The following is an 18,457-nucleotide window of genomic DNA, read 5'->3' as shown; positions in this document are numbered from 1 at the left end:
GCATTATTTTCCCGTAACATTAATTTGCCTTCTTTTTATTCATACATTTTATTTTTTTTACAGAAAAAAAGATGTTTAAATGACCCTAATGTATTTTGCTTTATGTGGGGTAAATATTATCTGCAAAAACAAAGAAGTAACTTTACAGAATTTGTGAAACAATCATATCTTACATATTTTGGTATTAATCTGGGGGACCAAGATAAGTATTGAGCTCCCCATATGGTATGCAAAACTTGTGTAGAGTGTGGAAAAATGAAAAGTTTAAAATGTGGTGTACCTATGGTATGGCGAGAGCCCAAAAATCATCATAATGATTGTTATTTTTGTGCTGTGTGTGGGAATACCCTGATTTGGAATCAGCAAGACGACCTGTGCCGCATGGTGCTGATGTTTCCATACCAGTGTTCAGTGCATTCCCTGATATTCCTGTATCTGACATGGAAGGTATAAAGGGAGTGTAATACAGGAGTTAGCAGTGGAAGTGAATATGAATGAAGTGTTTCATCAAACCAGCAGTTCTCCCAAGAAGAGCTCAATGATTAAATATGTGACCTAAGTCTGTCAAAACAAGCATCTGAACTTTCAGCATCCAGGCTAAAAGAAAAGAACTGTCTGAGACCGGAAGTTAAAATAACAGTTTAGAGGACAAAAGAGGTGACACTCCCACCATATTTCAGTGAAGATGGAGACTTTGTGTACTGTTGTAACATCCCTGGGCTACTAGCCCATATGGGAGTACCAGAATACTGAGCGGAAGATTGGCGGCTTTTCATAGACAGTTCCACACGAAGTTTAAAATCTGTTTTACTGCGTAATGGCAACTGCTATGCATCAATTCCAATTGGTAACTCAACAAAACCTAAAGAAGAATATGAAAATATCAAAATGGTCTTACAAAAGCTTTGCTATCATGAACACTAATGGTCCATATGTGTTGATTTAAAAATGGTGAACTTCCTACTTGGAAAGCAAAGTGGATATACAAAGTTCCCATGTTTCATCTGCTTGTGGGATAGTAGAGCAAAGCAGGATCACTAAGTGGCATGGCCTCCAAGGGAAAACATGAAAAAAGGTGCAGCAAACATCAAACGAGCCAACGGTTGACAAAGAAAAAATCATTCTCCCTCCACTACACAAAAAGTTGGGTTTAATGAAGCAATTTGTTAGAGCTCTGAACAAGGACGACAATTGCTTCAAATACATTTGTAGATTCTTCCCTGGATTGAGTACTGAAAAATTAAAAGCGGGAATCTTTGATGGACCCCAGATTCAGAAACAGATAATGATTCAAATTTCACAAGTTACATGACTGATACCAGAGCTTCTCCTGGCACAGCTATGTCATGGTTATCAAGAACTTCTTGGGTAATCATAAAGCAAAAAATTATGAAGAACTGGTACAAAACTTGCTCTTAAACCTTAAAAAATTGGGTGCAATTATGAGCATAAAGGTACACTATATCCATAGCCATTTGCAAAAATTTCCAGAAAAACTTTAGGGATTTTAGAGAGGAACAAGGGGAGGGGTTCCATGAAAATATAAAGGTGATGGAAGAAAGGTATCAGGGCAGATGGGATAGACACATGATGGCAGAATACTGCTGGAGCCTTCAACGTGATTGTCCTGATCATCAGCATAAAAGGAAATCATACAGAGTTTTTCAATGATTTCTTTGTAATTAGTCCCGTAAATATCGTAAATATACTGAATATAGAAAATATTGACATTAAGTATTTCAAAAATGTGATTTTGTATACGTAGGCATATCTAGTTTAATTTTGCTTAATTTTCATGTTTCATTAGTTTCCTATGAGGTTATTATTGAGGTCATTTTTTCAAAAACCAGAGCCAATCTAGCAAAACCAATACCATATTTGGAATCTGTTTATCAAACATAACGTAAAATTACTTTAATCTGTTAGGCAAGAAAATAATTGTTGACCAGTGTTATCATAAGCAAGAGACAAATGTCATTTAATAACTTGCAGAATTGAACTTTATTATCTGTGGTAGGTTGGTAAAAGTGTGGTTTCATATTTCCCGAGATCTCTGTTGTTATGAACCCAGAAGAAATAGCATTCATTAATATGAAAGTGTTTCTTAGACCCTTGAAAGTTGTTTTGAGTTCCTAAAATATTTGCATAATGTTCATAGCTTTCCACAAATGATCTTGCACATTACACTGAGTGGTCTTTTGAAACAAAAGATATAGATACCTACCACTAAAATTGATTTAAAAAAAATATACTTCACGGGTTAATATGTTTTACCATCAAAACAAAATATATTCATATATTCCAAGGTTTAACTTGCCCATAACTGCTAGGAGAAGCGGCAGCTGGTCTATCAAATCACACACAGATGCAAGAAGGAGACATTGAGCTTTTATTCCCTTCTGTTGTTTTTGTGTATGATATTTTGTATGCTTTGCTAAAAAAAAAAAAAAAAATTGGGCAGTAAAGAGCGGATATACAGAAGAGAGTTTGAGCAGTTGAAGAAGTAATATGATTTCTGAAACATTGTTCAGAATCCAAGAATAAACTTAACTGTTTTCAGGCCAATACTCCATTCTTTCATCTATCAAAGAATTAACCTTTTTTGTAATGCTTTTATTTTAGTACAGTTTTTTTCTTGTTGGGTGACCTGTAATTTTTTTTTTTTTACTAACAAAGATTTTCGGTATTTTTTTTAATTTTGTAGCTGTTTATATAGTGCCAAAACAACAAAAATGTAATGTGAACTTCCCACATCTGTTAATTAGTTATCAGCATTCTGTTATTCTAGTTATGTTTTTTTTTTAAATATGTCTTACATAAATGCACCATATTACAGCACTGTACAGGTCCATTGTCATGTGTAATACGTAATATGTAAATCAATATTTACATTTTTATTTCTTACACATGAGTGATTTTAGATCCTTTGTTTTTTCTAGTAATGCCCTTTTAATGCTGTCGTATGTTCTGAACATAAAGGACCTGCATCTGCCACAAAGGCCAGCAGCATAGCCGCTTTTTAGGACAGCATGTGAAAAGCTATTAAGGTTATCGTCAATTAGAAACCGGCCTTTAAAAAAGTGACTTTTGAGTACTTACAGTATGTCTTAATGCACTTTCCATATACTGCACTGATTGAGAGCAGAGCTTTAATCTGGTGAAGGGGAGGCAGCTGAGAGGTCTCTTAACATATTCCATCACAAAAGATGCTGGTTCTAGCAATGCCAAGACACGGGGACTTTTCTTAATGCAAGACACTGAAATTGCCTTTCTCAGACTTCTGCTTTTACTGAGAACGAAAAAAAGACTAATAGGATCCTTTTAACTAGACACTCAAAGCTTTGGCTCTGGTTGTGCAGGTGAAACCGTGCACAGAGCTAAAAGTGGCCTAAAAGCATCTGTAGTCGTGCTGTTTGCCCTCCCTGTGTGAGGCTTTTCATAGTGCTTTATGCATCCGCCAACGAAGGTTACTTCTTGGAAAACAAACTGGAGTACGGCTCTAGTGTTCTAGCTGAGTGTTAATAGCTGAAGTGCTTTCACCCTGACTTCTCATTCTAAGCTGTCTATATCATGGAAAGATATAGAGTCGCATCATTTTCTTGTATAGGGGAGCTATGCTGGCGTTCTAACAATAAGGCTACAAACACAGACTCATTCAAAGTTCTAAATCATTGTTCTTTGAGTGCCTGGTTCAGAAAACCTATTATGTGGTGAATATTAATTGAATGTCTGCTAAGTAGTGCCATTTACAGTGCACTATAAAGTAAAAACAAAAGCATACCAAGCAATGTTTGTTTTCTTCTGCTGATATAAAATGATAGCATGTATTAAAGTAAAGCCATGGATAAAAGTAGAATGTATGCTGAATTGTGTCCATAGTATTACACTTTTTGCTTAGTGTATCCCACCTGTAACATTATATTATCTGATCCAATCTGAGGTTTCATTAAATTGTCATTTGCTCTAGGAAGGATTCTGTTCATTCCACATCAAAATCAGTGTGACATTATCATCCTGTGCTGTGTCAATGGCTGCTTTAACCACAGATATTGACAGGGTTGTGTTGTAGCATCTCATAGCCCTTCTCTACTCTATGATACATCCAAAAACACCCATCAGTGCCCATGGGACATGTAACTTTACCGAAAGCTTAAATGTCACAGAGAAATTACATGCAAGTGTTTTTTTCAAGTTAAATGCGACCAATTTAATGTCAGGAAGAGATTAAAAGACAATTGATTTCAACAATAGCTGATCCAGTTGGAACTCTCACATCATGAATTTAATGTCTATCTATGGAAACCCTATGGTGATACCCTTGGGCCAAATAATCTTAACGGAAAATGTAATTTTAGATTTAATTTTCCAAGACCCTTGCTATGTTTTCCCTGTAAATGATACCTACTTAGTACATAAATATGCATTTTTTCCTGAAAATGTGTTTTTGGAAAGATCTTTTTATAAAAAAGTTTATTTTGAAGGTCAAATCCTCAAACCACCCTTAAATGCGTATAGCTAGGCACAGGCTTTACAAACCTAATCTTTAATGTCTACCATCATAGATCTTATATATCTCCTATAGATTTGTAATGGAAAATTTGAACTATTGGATTTTAATATGCCTGTTGTCCAGTTATACTTTGCAAGCTTAGATCTATTCTTCTGATGGCTTTCCTTGTGTTTGGTACATTTATGGAAAGTGCTGATTAACAATATCTTCTGAGGTATGCAATATGTGGTAATTATATTATCACTTTTATTATGTTTGTTTGCTAGAGATCTGATCTTTCATATCATAGTTTAAAATTTCTCATGTTTATGATTGTAGAAACACATAAGGAAATTAAAAAAATAAATACTGTTAAGTAAAACTGGATATACAGTGAATTAGGCTATGTACACATGTGCAATATTTGTCATTGGAAAGGATCTTTCACAATCCTTTCCATTGAAAAACGACTGTGCGATGCATGAATGAGTACAGCACCGTTCTACTTTATGGAGAGAGAAGGGGGAGAATGATGGAGTGGCACCCCGCTGCGTTCTCTCCCCCTTCACTTCTATTATGATCGCTCATTGTCCATTGTTTGAACGACCGTCCTGGCGGATCCACAAACGATGACGGGCACTGTACACGCGCAGGATTCTCGTCCGATATCGGCCCTGAGCTGATTTTCAGGCAAGAACCATTGCACGTGTGTATGTAGCCTTACCCTTACTTGCTGTTAGCAGACATATCCAGGTTTATTTGAGAGGTATTAGCCAAATAGTTAGTTGTATTGTATCTCTTAGCAGTCAAAAAAAACTTACCTTTAATCAGCTTAAAAGGTCAGAACGATAAATGATAATTACTGATTTTCTGCTTTGGGTTACCTTTATATTTTCTATGATTTTTTTATTTTTGAGAAAGACTGAGTAAGATTTTGCATGTACATGACCAGAGAACATTCAGAGTACTTTGTAATGCAGGTGAGGATTTAATCCACTTGCAGACTGGTATGGTTAAGCTGTTTGGTATCTTGTCTTTGTAATACCTTCTTGCCTGCTATTCGGCCTTCACCTTTGTGTGCTCTTCATTTCATCAAGTTCACACTGCTCAACAAAGAAAAAAAAATGTGAAATTGCTGCATCGATCTGCTAGAAATGGCGTCACCGAGCTGAGTAATGTCTTTGCTCCAAGAAGCCCTAATATCAAAAAGTCATTTCTAAGGACTGAGTATCCCACTTTTGTTTTGTAGTGTAAAAGTGATTTGACCTAGCTACCTCTTTCCTGTCACATTTTTGTTAGGCCAGAGTGACATCTTGCGATTCAGTTGTAGAGCCGGCTCTTTGTGTTTATCTTTATTTTTTTTTCTGCAGGTCCCAGTACGTGGTCCTGGTGGAGTCCGCAACATCTCTTATGAAGGCATGGAGAGGCCGTATGCATCATTACCCAGGTAGAATGGTGTCATGCACAATTGCTTGTCTTCCTAATTCATATTCTTTGTGTGCTTTTGTATTATATTTTAATAACCTCCATTGCTAAACCACAAGAACCATACAAAACCATTACTCTGTAAAGTTATAAAAGAGGCCATGTATCCAAGGATAGGACAGTCAGTTAAATGGATATCATGTCCTGAAAAGCCCTATCATATTCAACTGGACATATTACGCTAAACACTTGCAAAGCACTGCAATAGTCATTACACTTAAATACTGCTTGTGATCATGTTTTACTTATTTGCAGTAACAGTTATATTGTTATCTTTTATGGGGAGGAGTTTATCACTTTCTTTTGCTGCTTGGATAAAAAAGTAGATCTTTGGTAACTTATCCCAGTGTTTCTCGATCTTTATACACATGGGGAGCCCTTCAAAGAACCTCTGCTATTATTACTATATCCACAGCTAACAGTACATTAACGTGGTGGTCAGTAGGATGAATGCTTCTTACTTTGCTGGCTATTAGAAAAAATGTTGCACCTACCGATAGCCAAAAATATGATTGGTGTCCCTTAAACTGACTTGAGAGTCACAAACTGCTCATTGTGCAAAGAACCCCTAGCAACCTTTGCAGGAACCCTGGACGAGAAACACTGCTTTATCCTAAAATGCAATTGTTAGTGCAAACAAATTGTTGCAAATTAACCTAAATGGGTACAGTCACCCATTAATTTTAAAATTAATTAATTTTTGTTTTTATTAATCCCTTTAAAAAAGGATTAATAACAAACTTTTTCTATGATCTTAACTGAATAATGCGATGCAGCAGTTTGAGTGTTTTACAATTTCATAGTCATTGAAATTCAGGACGTCAAAAATGTAATGAAATATTTTTATGAAGGTCTTTTTAGTTACTCTAGTTGGGGGATTTCCTTGTTATTGCTCTGGTCTTTTTATTATAATTATTTGCCGTTTTGTAGCTGAACAGATTGCTAACAATAAAGCTGGAAGAAAATGGCTTCCCTTTGGTACATATATAAAACGGTTACAGCCATATTAACCCAGTTAACAAGCAGGATTATGGGAGAATCCTGATGTGCTGAAGTGTATCTTGGTATTTTCATACAGTAGGTCATATACCAATAATATACTGACCTTGTTCATGGGTTATCCTGGAAAATGGAATAATAAAAATACTAAGTACCTCATTTAATGTGAAGGCAACTGTAACAAAATAAATTTCCTGAGAGCAATTTCACACTATCATTATTAGCAGCAGATATGGATAGATAAACTAAACCCAATGGAGTTAAATACTATAATCTAGTTGGGGCTTTATTGAATTGGAATACTGTCAGTCTAACACTGGTGCTTGCTTACTAAAGCAGATCATGGTTTTGATCATGGTTAATTTCACCTACCCTAGTTTAATCCAACCTAACCTAGCCTAAAATATTAGCCTTGCAGAACTGAACATTTTTTCATGTAAACACCCCACAGATAAGTAGTATATTCATTTGAATGGCTAAAGATCTACTTTAGCATGCTTGGATATTTTCAGCTGGTTTTGTGATACTTTATAGTTTAGACCAAACTTTTCTCAACCCCTTTTCTCCAGATAAAACCCTTGAAATAATTATCAAATCTTGGGGAACCCCTGCTAAATGCCTTTTATTGGGGTTAGTGGGGAAATTTTCCCTTACATTTGTTGCCAGAATGCCACCTCCGCAGTAGCCTGAAAGGATCATTGGTGTCACGTCATTGGCTTTGCCAAGTGATGTTTGGCCAGGGGACAATGCAGGCACCATCAAAGGAAAGACCAGTCTCACATATCGGATCCCTACCATCCCCTGGAGGAACCCCGATTGAAAATAGCTAGTTTAGACTATTGTGCATATGGAAAAAGAGCCCATTCAAAGACAGCAAAAAAAAAAATGACCATATTAAAACAACATAACATGGACAGGGTTAAAGGACAGACTTGTGCCCCTGGGGTAGGGATAAAGGTTCACAGATGGACAATGACACTTGAAATGATAAGTTTTTAACACAAATGCATCTGCTGTCATCAGTATCAGTCATATTAGCTTTCGCACTTGTACTCTTTAGTTTTGTTGATGCACAGTTAAATATACTATGCTTTGTGGTATCCAGTTAAGAAATAAAGCAAAACTACACTTTGTCTGCAGTATTTTCCAGCAGCTGCTGGCATTGAAACTCTGTCGGAAGAAAAGAGAGCTGGCTTTCTGAGCCATTTGCACCTCACTCGGATTCTTTGCAGCTATTGGTGTGTAACAGATTTCTGGCATATACTGAAGGGAGCCCATCGCGGCCTCTTTCACTTTCCTCCTGTTCCTGAGTCCCTGCCAGCTTTACAGCAAAGAATAGAACTCAAGGTGCTGCCTGGGCTACACAAAATAATTTACATTCTATTTTTTTTCAGAAAGCAGATTTCGTGGAAAATGGATTTCCCACAGCATAATTGTCAGCTCTTAATATTAGGGCATTGTTGTCAGTTGATGAGATAAAGAAGCAAGATCTGAAAATGTTATAGCACACACTGATATATGAGATATGACTCACAAAAGGCTTAGTAGTCAATAGAGCAGGTTGAAAGGAATGAAAACAACCAAAACTTTTTTTTATAAATGCAGACTTTTATGCACGTTTTCCCACTGTGAAACATTTCTATAGGGATTTTACTTGTATGTATTGAAACAGTTTGTTTGTATTGCCAAATTCGGATTTGTGATGACTCTTTCAAGGGTTCAGGCTTCCGTGATGTTTCAAGTACAAGTATCATCTGGATCAAGTATAGGCATTAGTTGGATTTTTGTATTTCTTGTGGACTCTGACAGACAGATGTACCCATCCCTGCCTTGGGGACTCCACATCTTGCAGTTTTGGGTGATCTCACTTTTCCTGGTATCTTCTCCATAGAAAAAATACATTTTGGTTTTTACCAAAGAGAGAGTAGGGAGACTACATCCTGAGTGGTAACAGCAAGTGTGAGTACCTGAAAGTCATAAGCAGAGAAATTCATTAGCAATTGTGACCCTAGTGGGGTAACTTCTGCATTTTTTGATAAATTCACTTTTTAATTGACTTGCAACTGTTTTGTAACTCTTACAAGACACTCGGACACTCTTTGATCACTAAGATATCAATTGTTTTAACATGTTTTAAACTAGTGTTAGATCAAGTTTTGGACATATGTTTACTTGCTCACAGTCTGGAGAACAACACAATGTTCTTCATAAACTCATCTATTAATTTAGTTGTCTTCTCCAAATATTTGGTAAATGGATGCCAATGTCAAAACACAGCTGTATCCTCCCTGCTGATCTGATCATTCATGTCAAGCTGGATACCAAGGACAAGCTCATAAGTGGCAACATTAGATTCATTTTATTACTTTGCATCACAATAATTGTAGTTAGGCGTGTTTAAATGATTGTTGTACATTTATAGTCATCTTTACAGCACAACTATAAATGTTAGTTAAGTATGTGGTATAATTCTAGAGACTTGTACATGTCAACAGTTACAAACCAGATGACAAAAAAACATTTGAAGCTATTGTTAAACAATCCAAGGCATTAGCAGTAAGGTGTTAAAAGTATTAGGTGATGTGAGCAGTAGAAAAGTGATGAACTCTAATATATGTAAACAAGGAAGGTCTTGAAAAAAAGATCACAAACTCATTTGTTTTATTGGACAGCCTTTTGCTTGAACATGGCACATATTCACTGTGGTATCATTATGTTGATCTTATGCAATTCCACAAAGTTTATTTACATCCAGCTGCATTGATTGTGCCAGGATCATATTGATTATGGGAGTTGGACTGTTGCAAAAAGTCTTCTTCATCACATCCTAAAAATTTCTAATGAATTAGGTCTGGACTCTGTGGTGGCCAATCCATGTGTGAAATTGCTCCCTGAACTACTCTTTCTCAATTTGAGCCCAATAAATCTTGCCAATGTAATCTTGGAATATGCCTGTGCCATCTAAGAAGAACAAATCCATTGATGGAAAAACCTGGTCAATCTGTATATTCAGGTAGTCAGCTGACCTAAGTTTTTGAACACATAACATTGCTGAACCTAGACCTGACCAGATCATAATACTGCCTCCGTAAGCTTGCAGGGCTTTTTTTGAGGCATTGTATTTTGTCTTCTGTAAGATCTTGTAAATATGCTGTCGCCAAGAAGCCCACATTACTGAATCTTGTTACAACCACTGCCATACATAGTTTAAATTATATCTTGTTCCCTAACAGTCTATACAGTTGAGGGCAGGTTCACAGCTGCCTTTTCATATTGATGAAACGACTCCCAGCGGATGGCACTTTGCAGGGCTGGTTTAAAAAGAACCAGCACCTGTACACATAAGAGCTGACAGCAGCAAGCAATACTAGTACTACCCCTATTCATTTTCAATGGGGCTGCTGCAAGGAGACACTACAAATAGGCCAAGCAGCAGCATTTTATGTGAGAATGAAGTAAATACACTGCAAACTTACTGCCAGCGTAAATTGGTCCTTATGTAAACTCCCAGCCCCCTGAACAAAGAAAAGCTCAGAGTCATTCTAGAGGAGCTTACACATGGCTGATGATAGCCTCCTGGGCCCAATCTGATAGGCCTGGGCTAAGCCTGAGCCAATCTCCAAGCACAGCACAGGAGCACATTTTCTAAGTTTCAGATACTCAGCTTTTTGAGGTAGCAGCAGTAAAGCTCAGTGATGTTACCAATGCCTCCAGACAGTGATAGACAATCATTTTTTCTGCTAGTGTTTTACTCATTATTTGGAATTTAATAAGCATGTTTTAAGCAAAAAAGTACACAGTAGGAAAAAGGACTTTTGTTCTTGTCATATAGGGAGTTAGCCTTTTATTTTAGTACGGGGATAATGAATATGTATGGCAAGCTAAAGCTTCTTCATGTTTCTTTTATTTTAAACTGCAAAAATGAAGCTGATATGAATAGGATGAGAAGTTGTAGAAATGGATTGTCTCCACATAGACATGTTTTAGAAAATGTACACTATGATTATAAAATCAACTCTGAAGTTAGGAATAAAAATAATTAAAGGTATTCTTGTTCCAGCTTTTCAGACATTTATAAAGAATAACACTTTTTTACTGCTATAAAATTTAATGCACACTATGTAATTTTAAATGCATGAGAGTCATGTGAAATAGAATTGAGAAGAACAGTTGTAGGACGTCAGCTGCAAACCCCAGAGCGCTGCTTCTTTCTGGTTTCAGCTCTTCTCCAATAGCAATGCTATAGAAACTTCATACCCTGCATGTTTTCAAGTTGAAAAGGGGTGTTCTGTAGTTCCCATTGATAATGCAGGTATTATTATTAACTTATATTGATATAGAGCCTACTTATTGTGCAGTGCTTTACAAAGTCCATTGTTATATCACTAACTATTCTTCAAAAGGCTTTGTACAAACATCAGATGATTCTCTTTCGATACAAACTGTTAGGCTTGTCTCAGACGAGAATCTGACTTGTGTACAAAGGTTGTCTGACATTGTTCGTGGATCCATCTTGGCGTCACAGGTTCTCATGAAAGAGGTAAACCCCTCCACTACTGCTGGCTGGCTGTCTGGAAAAAAGGGATGGCACCACTTGTTCTTCAACCCAAAACCATTAAAACTTTTATTCATTTGGATCAATCTTTATATTACTGTTTTATGTTTGCTTTTAAGCATTGCTTTACCAATATTTGAGAAAGAGCCCTAAGAGCCCATAGGTTGGCTCAAGTTGGTAGAATGGCAGAGCTACTTTCTTTTAGACACATTTGAGACAGAGTAATCCAATATGATATGGCAAAACCAACAATTTCATTTTTCATTTATCTAACAGATATAACAAATTAATATTTAGCATATATAGAGCTAAAGTAAAAGATGGGAATCTGACATCCCTTCAAGCATTCCCTGGTGGGAACCAATTTGTGCCAAATACAAGCAACCATTTCAGAGGTGCTGAATTAATGCAACCCAATAATTTTGCCAAAAAGCACCTAACTTCACCAAAAAATGCACCTGTTTTTTTTCCTTTAATCCAGGTACTTACTGGGTGTGTTTAGGCATCTTTTATAATGAAAAGCAACATGTTGCTGTATTCAGTAACACACCCATGCTGCAAATTACCACATTGCAAAGATATGAATGGGCCCTTTAATGTTTTGACAGACATAGAACCAGCCAGCATACTAGGCTCGTCTCTTCACACAAACAGAGCCTAATCCATAGCAGGTAAACATTCAGAATAGATTTCACATACACACACATACATATATTTATATGTATATATATTATTAATAATAATATTATATGATAGTATATAATGAACAGTAACACACATTTCAGCAAGCACCCGTTAGCCTCCTATATGTATAGTATAGGCTCCGTCCCTCTGCTGTTCCATCGGTGCCACTACAAGAATTTATATATTGCTTTCATTGTGCCAAGACATCTCTGTTATATGAACTTCTCTGAGTTCACCTGAGATCCACCTTGCAGAGTAAGGGAGCCATTTCAAGCAGTGATTAAACATGCAGTCTATGTCAGCAGCCTCTTATGATACACAGCCTTGTGAATATTAGTCATGAAGTGCTAGGCTTTGCCCACAAAACACGTTCTTTACTGTGTGAAGAGCTTATTATCACTTGTGTGGGTTTTCTTGCATGCTTTGTATGTGAAAACGTATTCAATCTGATGTACATTATTCCCCAGAGTGGATGTGAAAGTGGGACTTTGCAAAGTTTAGACATAGCTTACTGATTTTAATGCTAATGAAAACTATGTCTCTCTATTTACTGTTGTTCAGATTTTAGTAGATTGATTGTATTTGATTATATATATGAACACCTTGCAGTGATCAGGGTAACATTAGGTCTATTTCCACTCCTAATGCACAATAAGTGCATTGTGTACACTTTCCATGCAATATATGCCTTTTCTCCCTTTTTAATTTTCTTCCTTTGGATTAGACATATGAGTGAATTACAATGTTCAAACATGCATTTTTGCACATTTCCAAAGCTTTGAAAGGGCTAAGTTTTTCTTTCTATGTGTCCCTATGTTGTGTTCTGTAAATACAAAGTTGAGATGTCAATGGGTGCATGGTCATCAACACTTTAGTATATATAGAGTTATATAATTCTGATACTTAAATTATGATATTTCATTCATCTGTAATGAGGCAACTCATAATATGAAGTGATTTGCTATGTAAAATAGCAGTAGCCATATGTGCACAGTCAGACAAAGGAGTGGCATATTGCCCCCTCGAGGCACATCGACACCCTCTGGGTCTGTTTGCTGCTGTACACATTGTGAGCCTGCTGGCTTGGTTAAAGCTGCAGGGTGCCTGCTTTTAAAATTCTAAAGAAATTGAGCTGGAAATTGCTCTTTAACAGGAACAGTAATGGTATTACTAATGTTTAACAGTCATTTAATTGTTTCATAGGAATTGACTGTTCATGGGGAACTCCTATGCACCTCCTCGTCCTTTTCCTATTGGCTCACAAACTTCCCTTCTCCCTTTTTGCCCATTGACTGATTTTTTGTTGTATCCACAGTTTGATGAACAAAGTACAAAAACAAATTAATACCTATAAATATACAGTATCTTATACTTAATTGTGGCAACACAATAATACAGCCTTTCTCGGCCTTTGAAGGAACATTTTCAGAGAATCCATGCTATAATCACTATATCAACAGCTCACAGTACATTAGCATGGTGGTCAGTAGGAAGAATTCCTTTTACATTGCTGGCCAGGGTCATAAAAACTGACCTAAAAGGCACAAATTGCTAGATTGTCATGGAACTCTTAGCAATTTTTGGAGGAACCCTGGGGTTCCTCAGCACCCTGGTTGGGAAACAGCAATAATATTTTGCTTGTACTGAAAAGCATCCACAATCCAAGCATTGTGAATTTAATTTCCGGTTCCTAGCTTCCTGAATATTCTGTTCAAATATTGTTTTCTGGTGATCCATTCTATGCCTAGGATGGCTCACACTGTAATATTCATGTGTTACAGCAAAATAACAATTATAAATAAAATGTGTTAATAATAATACTTTGCAGTCATTTTTCAGTTCAAATAGTTATTGGCTGCAAGAAAATGTTATTACTTTCTGTTTTCTTCTTTAAACTTGCTCCTTATACTTTTTTGTGGGAGCAGCCGAAATCCTTGGTACCCCATGCCAAGCCAGGGAAGGCTAATTTGAAGAACAACCTAATGCCACCCAAGCATTACTTATTAGTGCCATTAATTTTAGGAAGATTCATGTAACAAAGACAAATTGTTTTCATTAATTCTAGAGAAAAGAAGGTGACTTTCTGTTCTGAAATTGGCATTCAAAATTTCTCGGTTAACTGTTCTAGTCTTTAAACAGAGTTCACTTTGAGTAGGCAGTAGGTTAAAGTAACCGCTAATTTATTTTCCCAATTACAATTTCTTTACATGCTGTTGCTAGCTTTCTATCACTTACTGGTGCTGCTTTCCTTGAGTTTAATTAGTTTATTGGCTTATTTGAAAGCCTTCTACTGGATTTCTCTTTCTTGTATTTTCGGCCTAGCGGGAGGTTGTTGTTCTGTTTAGGTTTATTTTATCTACTGCTCATTGTTTAGTTTTGTGGTGTAGTATTCTACGTCTGTCTATTTGACTTAAGTGGCTTTTAAAGTAATGATACATCAGCTGGGCTGTCTAATGTGTAAGTTGAAACTAACGTTTTCTATGCCTTCAGTGTAAATGCAAAGTATAACTAAGCTAATAAATACATTTCAACATATAATATAATGTGAGAATATAATCACAATCATAAATCACATACAAAAAATGTACTAACTTACTGTATTATAAGCCTAAATATACATTGATTACCTGTACACTTATGGACAGTTTTAACTGTCTCGACTGTAAAAATGTTGCATGTATTTCAAATAACGTTACTTGAAAAAGCCTCTGTTTGACAAGGTTTGGCCAAAAACATGCTAATATTTGGTTTTGGTTGAAGCCAAACTGAAGTTTACTTTGATAACTTCTTGTTTGATAGGGTTAACCACATGTTGGAGCTCTTACAAATGCACAGACAATTGGCTTGACTTTTTAATCAAAAAAGTGGTGAGCCTATTCTTTGGCTAGTGGTCATCGAGCATGGGGCCACCCTTGGCACCACCAAATGATCTCATCCTTATGATCACCTATCTCAAATACAATCAAATGTACTCAATCCTTCGTACACATGATGCAACTTTTGTACTTTCGATCAAGTACACTTATCCACTGGTTGGAACACAAAAAGTTAGTCTCCTACAATCAATCCTCTGTTGAATTCCCTATAGATTCACGCAAGAGGCAATTGCTTGATTGAATCATAAATCAGATGGAAAGGGAAAATCTGCCCCTGAATACTAGGCTTAGGATTCTGTGCTATGTTCTTGTATTGTAATGGTATTCTTCTCTTCCCTGTCTGAACTTCATCAGCCTCTGTTCTGACTCCCAATGACCTTTGTTTATTAACACTGAAAGATAAGATCTCTGAAGGCCAAGGCTGATTTTGTCCATATTTAACCTCCAATTCTAGTATCTGTTTAGAAAATACTTATCTGAGACGTAGTCTGGGGCCACCATCAAAGATCTTTGTCTGCCTTCCTGGGATTAGCCAGCAAAAACTACTATTTGCAAAATGCACTTGATGAGAGCAGATTCTTCTGTTATATGCACGTCTCTTGATTTCATGACACAGGCCTGGAAGGAATTGACAGGCTGTGAATGAATCATGTTTAACACTGGTTAGTGAAGATAGGATTCACTATTGTTTAATAATACACTACAGCTCAGCATTCTCTCATAGCCGAAAGGCATAAAGTAAGTATGGGTAGCCCTGTCTGGAGAACATTTAGTAAACACAGCGGTAGACTGTGATCTTTTTGGATGTTAATCTCCACTGGCCTCGTCCTTTGGTGAAAGTAATGTCACTAAAATTTAGATTTATTCCTCCAAGCTGTATTGTAGCGCAATCGAACACAGCTTTTGTAACCTTTTCATTGCTGAAAGTGTTCATTTCTGGCTTAAAAAACTGCTTGTTTAGACTTGCTATGACCGCCAAATGTAAACATGGTCACTTACAAACTTGAAGAGTTTAATAAATTATTGATTTAGCAAAAATATTAAAAATACTTTTGATGAAAACATAACCAACTTACATTTTTAAGGAACAAATTGAATTTCCACTGTTAAAGAATATAACCAGCAAAAAATGGCCACCAGAAAAATCTAAAAAAAAAGAAAATATTAATATTAGGCTGTGCGGCAAAGCCATGTAAACAGAGCAGGCGAAGAAGTGAGAGGCATGAGGAATTGCTGATTTAACTATTTTAATGTATGTGTATATTTCAGCTTCAGCCATTGAGTTCTGTAAACAAACGTTATTTTTAATGATAGACTAGATAACACCCAGATGTAGCGGGATCTTACTGCATTGACTTAGGTCACTGACATCTGTACACAGTTTTATTTGAAGGATTGAATCGAGAACAAATGAAAAGTAGCCCGAAAGCATACTGAAAGCATAGAAGGTTGTACGGCTCACGGGCCGCTCATTTAGTCTTTAGCTTTGTATATGTGTATTGTCCACATGTTTACTTCACCTAATGTCCAAGGCTGACCCTGGACATTAAGTGAAGTACAGATATTTAATCTGTGTGATTGTTTTGTATGTTTAGAAATATACCGTTCAGTGAAAATTTACTATGTGGGTTTTCCATTCCTTTGGAGAGATTTCCTTGCATTTCCTGTTGTGTATATAAGACAATAAGTGAATAGAAATCTCTCCTATTGGCTACAAATTGCAAACCTTGACAGGTGTCTTAGCCCTGCCCTACTCTTTACAAAATCTTAAAAAAAAAGTTTTGGCCTTTACAATTCCAGTAATATACAGTAAAATTATTCTGGAAAATAGTAGAACAGGGATTATGGTAAATGGTTTTCTTTGAATGTCTCTGGCCAGACCATAAGTGGATGATCATGTTTTTATTTTCCTTTCTGGTTTTATAGCCTTTTTGAGTAAAAAAAAAATACCACATATTCCTTACTGTATTTGACAATCCATCCTTTACGTATTTGTTTAAAGGATTGTTAATATTCCATACCGTGTCATATTTTTCCAAGTTCTAAGTATTCTTTATTGAAGATTTAACATTCTCTCAAGGAAGAAGCCCTTTGTTAAGTAAATATTAAAAATATGGTGGTGTGAGAAACCTGACCTGCATTACATAAATGCAAACACACTACGGTCTAGGGGGACTGAGCATGGGAATGACTTTAGATTCTTGTGTGGTCCAAAAGGTTACTTGCTTCATATCTAATGTATATTTTTGCTGGTCTAAATATAAAAAAAAGCATAAGAGATTTTTACTGGTATAGATATTATTGAGCCAAAATGTCAAGGTATACATCTGTTCATCTGTGTATGTGTATATATATAATTTATATCTCCTTCCCTTATTTGTATCCTGATGTCCTGCTGTGAAGGTTGTTTGGTATGAATTGGTATGTTGGTTTTGGTGCAGGGATCCTGCTGCTAGACACAGCATGAATTTAGTATAGAGGAAAAACACCACCCCTTGTTATCACCCCAATACTAAATCTCCTCTTCCCTCCTATTTTACTAAGGGTTGAGGTAGGCATAAAGGGAACATTAACTGTGGAAGCTGTGCCCACAATAAACAAAGAACTACAGAGGGAAAATGACTTGGCACCAGTATTTCCACTGAGATCACTGCAGCTGGTTTTCCACATTTCAACCTTTCTTAACCTTTTTACTCCAGAGGAAACCTTAAAATTATTTTTCATCTTTAAACTCCTGCTAAAATGATTTGGGAAATGGGATCAGGGTAAGAACAATCTTTGCATTGGTGGCAACTGGGAAGAATGCCTTTCTTAGAGTGGTGGTCAAAATGACTGCAATTAATATAGTTAGTGCAATGCCTTGGTGTTGAGTGCCTTGGTGGAGTTCTTGGTTCTCCTCTGCTAAAAAGGTTCACACATGGCTATGAGCATGATCAATAAATACAAGAACATTCTGATTAAAAAAATAACCTGGTGTACTAGAATACATTGTATTGACATTCAAGACAGGCAATTTTGTTACTAATTTTCTATAAAATTGTTGGTTACAACCCTTTTCCACTATAGGTCAAATACTAAGACTAAAAACCTAATACCTATCTTGTACTAAAAAGGCCCACCTCATTAAAGTATATCTATATTTTCTGTTATGAGCTCCTTGGATATCTGGAAGAATGAACAGGAATATTGCTGCATTTTCAATGTCTTTGAGGAGACTGGACATATAATGTAAATGTTTATGAATTGCATACATTTACTAATTAGGTCTTCTTATGTTGCCCAGTCACACACAAGTGTAACACTATCTAAAAATATATTTTATTGTAATTATGTTCCTGTATTTTTACAAGTCAGTGTTATTTTTGTATG

General features: G+C 36.2%; 1 protein-coding gene across 4 annotated transcripts in view; it reads left to right on the top strand.

The window, feature by feature from the left end:
- PARD3B (par-3 family cell polarity regulator beta) overlaps nucleotides 1-18,457 on the top strand; it is a 520,784-nt gene that overhangs the window by 441,123 nt on the left and 61,204 nt on the right. For all 4 annotated transcript variants that reach the window (XM_072418720.1, XM_072418718.1, XM_072418717.1 and 1 more), the window contains one exon: nucleotides 5,860-5,936. In XM_072418720.1, the coding sequence (XP_072274821.1) occupies nucleotides 5,860-5,936 (77 nt within the window). The remainder of the gene's footprint in view (nucleotides 1-5,859; nucleotides 5,937-18,457) is intronic.

This window comes from Pyxicephalus adspersus, chromosome 7, assembly GCF_032062135.1.
Source record: "Pyxicephalus adspersus chromosome 7, UCB_Pads_2.0, whole genome shotgun sequence".
Taxonomy (NCBI): Eukaryota; Metazoa; Chordata; class Amphibia; order Anura; family Pyxicephalidae; genus Pyxicephalus; species Pyxicephalus adspersus.
This window is presented reverse-complemented; position numbering and strand designations above follow the sequence as displayed.